At 42.2% G+C, this 7,657-nt stretch overlaps 1 protein-coding gene across 1 annotated transcript; it reads left to right on the forward strand.

The window, feature by feature from the left end:
• Positions 1-202: 202 nt before the first annotated feature.
• Positions 203-2,484, forward strand: MELLADRAFT_55849 (uncharacterized protein; the record flags this gene model as incomplete). The annotated part of the gene is made up of 12 exons (XM_007408947.1): positions 203-374; positions 469-530; positions 621-697; positions 762-824; positions 893-1,004; positions 1,144-1,289; positions 1,358-1,536; positions 1,604-1,672; positions 1,741-1,893; positions 1,977-2,039; positions 2,107-2,141; positions 2,204-2,484. The coding sequence occupies 12 exons, from the start codon at positions 270-272 to the stop codon at positions 2,346-2,348; spliced, it is 1,209 nt and encodes a 402-aa protein (XP_007409009.1).
• Between the last annotated feature and the right edge of the window lie 5,173 nt (positions 2,485-7,657).

The following is a 7,657-nucleotide window of genomic DNA, read 5'->3' on the forward strand; positions in this document are numbered from 1 at the left end:
CATGGTCGAGGCTTGGAAGTAGCTCATAATTTGTAAATTGGTTTGCTGCGAATCGGTAAGTATGATTATGGAAAGACAGGTCTCCAGAAAGTAACAGTTGCGTGCTTTGGGACAAAGGTTCTCGTGCGTATGATGTAGCACGTATGATGGAGCACAGTGAGGTGCAGTGGTCGGTCAATATATATCAACGGCAAAAGGCTTTGAACTTTACAAGTCGATAGAATTGAGCCATCTGTTTACCTTCTTTTGTTAAACCTCGATACCTCTGCATGTCTGAAATCGTCAAAGACCGAATCACCAACTTTGTCATCCACTTGGCTCCGGACGTCAATCCATATCAAGCGACAGCTGATTATGTCGCAAACTTCCTTCTAGTGTGTTTTATACCCCAAATTGATTTCTTGTTGAGCATCCGCGATCCAACATAATAGTTTTACCTTGTCGATTTTTCTCTCTCTTCATCCACAGCCATGTACTCTGCCCTCTTGGTCACGTTACGTTGAGTTCGTTATCCTGGCAGGATTTTTGATGTGAGGATATCTTCTTTCTGATCAACAGAACTAGAACAAAGACAAAGTTGAATTACTTAACAATGTATTTGACATAAATTTGGTGGTCAGAATGTTTTCCCAAGCATCTTACATCCTTTATGTCCGCTCAAAAACAAAGAAGATATACCATATTGGCTTAAATGATAGTGAGTGGATCTCAACTTATGATTCTTACATCTATTGGGATCAATAGCTGATCTTTTCAATTAGTGGGCCTCATACAGTATGATCGTGCAAACCACTGTGGATTGTTTTACTTTCTATATAGTATCCGTAAGATCACTCCATCCGAATTTGTTTGTTCTTGAAACGACGATCTGACGTATCCACCTGGCTACTAGTTGGCATGACCCAAATTGTTGTGCAGCCATTTGTACGAAATGGCCATCTAGACCAAGGAGGTCCAGATTTTCTACTCGGGATCCAGTTTACGCTTAAAAGTGGATGCTCCGGGTGAGTCTTCATCAATCAATCCGCCTGTTTTTCTGAAAGCTAACATAACTTTGTAGCGGTGAGTGTCTTTCGTTCAGTTTCTGCTCGAATCCTTGATCACACATTGAAAATAATTTTCATCATTGACGGGCTGAAACTCAGTAGTATCATGGCTTGCTATCTGCCATTGTCTATCGGTGCAAGGATATGTATTTCGTCGCAGTACTCCAGTAGGACAATTTCTCTCAGCCCCTGTGACATGGGCTATGAACGTGTCCTCAGTAATGATATTTCTCGGACCAACTGGTCAGCCTACGTGTTTTCTGCAACGGTACATGGTATATAGAAACTCTGAAATCCCTTTCCAATCTTAGTGACATGCATCATCTCATACTATCAAGTCGCCATGGAATATCACCGCATTCGACAATTGGTGATGCCCGTAGTTGACATCCTCCGGGACGAGGCTTCTACCTGCGCCATAGAGACATGTACTGTAATCCATATGATTCCTCGATTGCTTTCACTGATCACGCGGGTATCGCATCATATCGTCAGTTTGCTTTGGGGAACCAGTCAGATAAGTTCAAGTTGAATAATAGCAACAATTCTTCAATTAGGATCTTTTGGTACATTGGTGTCGAATTGGAACAGGCTCTTATTTATTCTTTGATGGATGCATTATTGTTGTAAGTGCTTCCTCCATATTATTATCAGATATCTTCCAATCTAAAACCAATGCATGAATCTCAATCAGATTTACATTCCGCTCCTTTATCGATTGTTCCGAAGCTTCAAGGCTCAAAGAAGACTGTTTCGAGGATCACAACGACAACAAGACAGAATTTTTGCAAACACCTTGATTGAGTTTGCAATCATATTGATCACTTTTGTTTTATGCTTCTTTTCAGTATGTGGAGAACCTAAATCTGAATTTTAACACGAACTTTTGGATATTTAATTCCTGATTGAAGTACCTTGTTACACTTCTAGATGACTTTAATACAAGAGGGCGATTTCATCTTCAATCCAAGCTATTTCCTTGTCCTTCGGATTGTAAGTCATATCTTCTGTTCAAGATTGACCTTCTTTTCTTTCTCTCATGATTGTTCACAATTTTCAGGGCGTGCATGGTGTTCTTGCAACCTTAGGAAACATGTAAGTGGAGTTGTTTGTTATGGCTTTTTTGAACGTTGAATTGAGATGATCACTTTTCAAAGCGCTTTGTTCTTGATCATATGCAGCTACCGTGAAACAGATATAGAACCTCCCAAAGTTCATATTCCAAATTTGCCATCCTTTCAAGCTGCAGGATTTTCAAAATCTGATCAAAATGTCTCACCATCATGCTATCCATATTTATAAACTCCACTTTTCAATTTCAGCCCGCCAGAGTCTGATCATTGTACAGTCCCCTCTAAGTGGTTTATATAGCCAGTCAAGGGCTTGGGCAGTACCTGGGTGTTTTTTATCTGCGTCTACAATCACTTTCATCTTCTTCAATCAATATGTTCAAACATTTCTCATGAGTAAACTGAGATTGTTTTCAATTGCTTGAAATTGCACAAGCAGTCATATATAGTCTGACTGACTTGCTTTTATTTCTAAACAGTTGAGAGAGCTTGGAATTCAAAGGTTAGAAATACACCACAAAGACACCTTTTTGCAGGAGGATGTCCCAACCATCCTACATTGAGACATTGAGCTGGCATCCCAAGTTGGGACATCATTGAGATGAACCAAAGGTGAGACATCCTCACTTCATCTTTTGGATGCCATGGTGGGTTTTCAGTACAAGCACATCTTGGAACACTTCATGACAGTGGGATATTTGGTGGACGTCTTGCAAAGGATGTCTCACCCCCTACAAAAAAAGAGGATGCCCTGAATGACGACCCTGGAAAGCGTGTACAGAACCTCCTAACAAAACGCACTTTTCAGGCATTTGCTCATGCACACAACACTTGACTACTTATGAAGGTGCACAGTAGCCCGTTGTGTGCGGTAAAAGAAGGGCTATCTTATGATGCCAGCCTCGAGTTTTTTGGAGTGCTGGTTGAGGAGAAAAATGCAAAAAAACAAACATTTTTTGATGATCCTGGGCGGATTCCTACATACTGGGGCCAGGTCTCTACAATGGGTTTTACCCAAAACCGCCACTCCTACTCTAGTAAAAGTATATGGACTAGAAAGCTGCAGCCTTTTTTAACCTGTTGAAGTTTTCAAAACTTGGAAAATGGTTGTGGCTGCGTGGGAAAAGCCCCAAACCCAACAAAAACGAAATTTGGGTACCAATTAGGAGGGTGTATTTGCGCTCTCCAGGGTCCTCCTGGTGTACTGTAATGCACACTCAATTGAAGTGATCTGGGTGAGTTGAGGGAAAGCTAAATGCCACAACATGGATTTAAATAATTGACACATACAATCTGGACAGACAGGTTTACTGTGCGTTTGAAGAACTCAAAGAGAAGTTACTAACATACCACTGAGTTTAGAAAACTGGAAATGTAGAAAAATCCTGTCAATATAGGGGAGGTAAACTTGTAAAAATAATGGTTCAATCCACATTGTGCGTACTTTTGCCTATATTTTTGAAGATCTCCCAAAGCAAGATAATCACAGGGGATAACAGGTCAGAAACTCAAATGCTGTCCAGAACTATTGAAATTTGGGCAAAAACCTTCAGCACCCACAAATATGGAAATTTTGTTCAATCACTTAGATAATTGCAATTTATGAAAGCTAAATACTGGGTCTAAAATATTTATTGAGGTTCTGAAGCCATTGTAGTAATAATTTTCAGGCCAATGCAGGTTTTCTGCTGTGTACACAACTGATTCATTCATGTAGCATCCAAAATGTCAAGAAATTGCATCTTGTGGAGCAAAATTGACAATTTTATTGTCCTTTCAAAGTCACTGTCTGAATACATGCAAGTTTTGGACCAACATTAGGTTTCTGACATCATATGCACTGTAACTGTGGAAATCAAAAAACCTGCAAGATAATTGGAATGCACCACAGGATTCAACCATTATTTTTCTATATTTTTCTGACCACTCCCAGCTCCTGTATAATTTTCTATGATTGCTCAATTCTTTACACTCAGTGGTAAACTTGCAATTTGATCACCTGATGTGCACCTGTAACTCAGACCCAACCCAAGCATACTACCTGTGTTATCCTTGCAGCTGCTCCATACAAAAGCGCACAGATGCATCTAGGATGTATCAGATGCATCTTTTTGTAACCTCAAACACCTAAGGCCTTACTTGTGCGCACATGCGCACATGGTAAAATTCACACATCTCATCAGCTTACACACCACAACCGCCAAAATTCAACCACTTTCACACCTCTATTGGAGTGACTCACTCATCCTTGTTCACCAGCCACAATTTGACTCCAATCAACTTGATTTCACTCCAAACTATCAGCTTACACACCAAATCCAACGGCTTCCAACCATTTTCACACCGGTATACTTCATAAGTAAGTACCAAGTTTTGCTACATGTCACACATGATCCAACCCTAAACCATGCCCCTCTGTAGGATCAAACTCAATACTTGAACCCAATTGGTTCACTCCAAACCCTCCCCTTCAACATCTCTCCATCATCATTTTCACACACAATTCACCCTTACTATGGATGAAGCAGCCAAAACCATGGAAGCAGCAGCCAAAACCCCAACAATCAAGGCCACCACCACTGACACCAGTTTTCTTGTCCACAATCCAATCACTCCTCCTAGCATCAATAACCTCTACCTTGACCCAGATGCGATGAAATCCTACCTTCAGTATGCTTTGGCTCATGGCATTGCAATCACAACACGCGACAGTCGAGTTACTTCCATTTACTACAAATGTAGTCTTGGTGACCACAAACATTCGGCAAAGATCCTCACCAAAGAAGGAAAGTCACCATCCTTGCAAGAACCCTGTCTGTTCAGAGTTACAGGCCGACGTACCTGCACCGGTCGACATTATCTTGAAATTACTAATCCTAACCATAACCATGGACCACACCTTGTATGTTTCCAGTGTTCCAGAAGTGCCAGGAAAAGACTGGTAACTGGTCCAAAGTGACTCACAAGACCGACTGGAAGGAGCCATGTAACTGTGACACATCGAACTTTAGATGTCCTAGATCTAGATTGTGGGTAGTCAATAGTCAATCTATGCTTCAGAACCAGATTAACGTATTTCACATTGTCAGGTTGTAAACAGGTCCATATTAAGTTCTGTGCTTGTTCTCCCAATGAAAAAGCTTGCTTGATCCAGGCTGGGTTCATTGGAGGGACCCCACTTACCCCCGATTCGGTGATTACCATTAGGCTTTTACGATTCTTTCATACTGTGTGGAAATCATGTAGCCTGTGATTTCAGCCATTCTCAGATGCTCTGAATGAGTTCTTGGACCTGGATGATGGTAATCCATTATTTCTAGATAACAAAGGCACTGTGGTAAGTGATTTTGTGTAATTATTCAAAGTACCATATTGTTGAAGCTGACTCACATCTGCAATCATAATATATTACATAGCCACATGAATGGAATCGAACTTTGTCTTCAGCCATAGATGCCTATTGTCAGATGCTTGTAATGGGAGAAGAGACAATACAGAAAAGTCTGAATCTTACAGACAAGGACAAACTCGTTGGAATTTGGTAGCAACAGTACTAAGTGTCTAATGTGCTTAGCGGTTTGCCTGCCAGGTGCTAAACCATCATCTGGGAGCAATTAGGGATATTGGGAGCTCGAAAGCTACTACCTCTGAAGACTGGAGCCTGGAAAGGCTACTACCGTCCCTCCCATCTCAGCCACTCTTCACAGATCACAAAGGATCTAGCCCTGAACTGATAAAGAAGGGATCTTTTGAAATACGGCGGAGTGGTGGTAGAACATGAAATTTAAATCCTGCTTACTGAGGTCATCCTCAATCAGGTATGAGTAGGACTTTGACAGATCAATCAAGCTATTGCTCTTGGAGTGTGAGTCGTCTATCTTCACACATTTCTCCTTGCCTTTTGTCCTAGTTGACGCCTTCTTTTTCTTCGATGATCTCTTCTTCTTCTTTTTCTTCATGCTACCCCCACTACTCAACTCGTCCACCTCCGACAATTTGCTATTGCCTTCTCCACCATCATCAAGATCTATCTCCAAGCCTTCCCCTCCTTGATTGTTACCACCCAAACCTTTCGCCGGATTGTGCTGGGGTTCCTGGACCTTTGTCGAGTCAACTAGATTGCTTTCTTGGTTTGAGACAATTTGACCATCAGCAGCGGACTCTTGGATTTCCGTGGTCGATCCTAGTGCTTGATCTGGCAAGTCTGGGTTTCCATCTGGCGGGGCACAAGAGTGTGCCCTCTTCAACCTTCCTTCTGCTTGTGCTTTCAACTTTTCCGCGTGAGCTTTCTTCTTTTCTTCTTCTTGCCTAATCGAATCCATCATACTTTTTGATTGGTACGTGGGCGTTGAGACTGACTTTCTTTTCAACTGTCTCCACATTCACAGGAGTATAAAATGAATTGAATGTCAATAGATAGACGCTGAAGATACGAAATTGAACCACAAATATAACTATTTTTCTTTCCAAAGATGTATCTTAGAAAAATGAGCAACCTGCTGGTGCAGTGCGGACGCAGAAGGGAGGAAATTTAGAAGTGGGAGTGAGGAGAGAAATTTTTCTCCTCTCAACTTCTGAATCTTCCAAATTCACTGGTGTCCAGATGTCAAGGCCCTGAGCCTTACATTTCCCACCTGTGAACCCTCTCTGCACCCGCTGCTACCTTTCTCCTCAAGAATGGACTTCAGTGTACATCCTCAGGCTCCTGAACACTAGACAATTTTCTCCTCAGTTCAATATCCCCAAATACAGTGAGCTACTCAACCAAGATCATCCCTTTTTTCATCTTCTGTATTCTCTATGCGGCACTAGTAATTGAACTTCAACTTTTCAATTACCCGCCCTCCTGCTCCCTCAAAACAAAATGTAGAAATAGTTAAACCTCCCACATTTTCCGGTTCTTTCTTCATTTTCTCTGTTTTGTCCTTGCGTTAGTGGGGGAAATAAACTCTTGGCCCAGGCCCAGGCCCACTTCAGTAGCCAACACTGCTCCTTGCAAGTACCAAGACAAACCCATTCCCAGATGATATCAGACTCTCAAGGTAGGAATTCGAAGTCAAAAGGAGCTTTCCCTCTCTGACTTCTTGCCCCACCTTTCCATTTTCTCTCTTTCCCCAGTTGTGTCTTGGTAATCCGTCCCTTCCCTTCTCTCCCCGTCTTGCACATCTTTCAAAACCAAGTCAGTCAAGACTCTGGCTGTTTGTATCCAACCCACCCTCCCCACAATTCTGCTGGAGTAGTCTCCTGGCTCTTTTTTGGGCCTGTACCGGGGTTAAGCGCTAACCCCCCTTGTGCTTATGTCCCGTCATTTTTCACGTACTCTGATGTCGGATCTCTTTTCCTTGTCTCCCCAAATTGAGGCCAACACTTGGGAAGTGAACCTTTTGCTTCTGGCGGTACTATCACGGTCCTCAATCACATCTTTTGAAGGATTACATGTTCTCAGTTCCCCCTCATGATCCTGTCTTGCTATGGGGACATCTCGGTGCCTACTTGGGTGATCCTGCTGCACTGCCGTCTACAACCCACTTTGGCACCCTT

The sequence above is a fragment of the Melampsora larici-populina genome (genome assembly GCF_000204055.1).
Source record: "Melampsora larici-populina 98AG31 unplaced genomic scaffold MELLAscaffold_14, whole genome shotgun sequence".
In the NCBI taxonomy this organism is placed as follows: domain Eukaryota; kingdom Fungi; phylum Basidiomycota; class Pucciniomycetes; order Pucciniales; family Melampsoraceae; genus Melampsora; species Melampsora laricis-populina.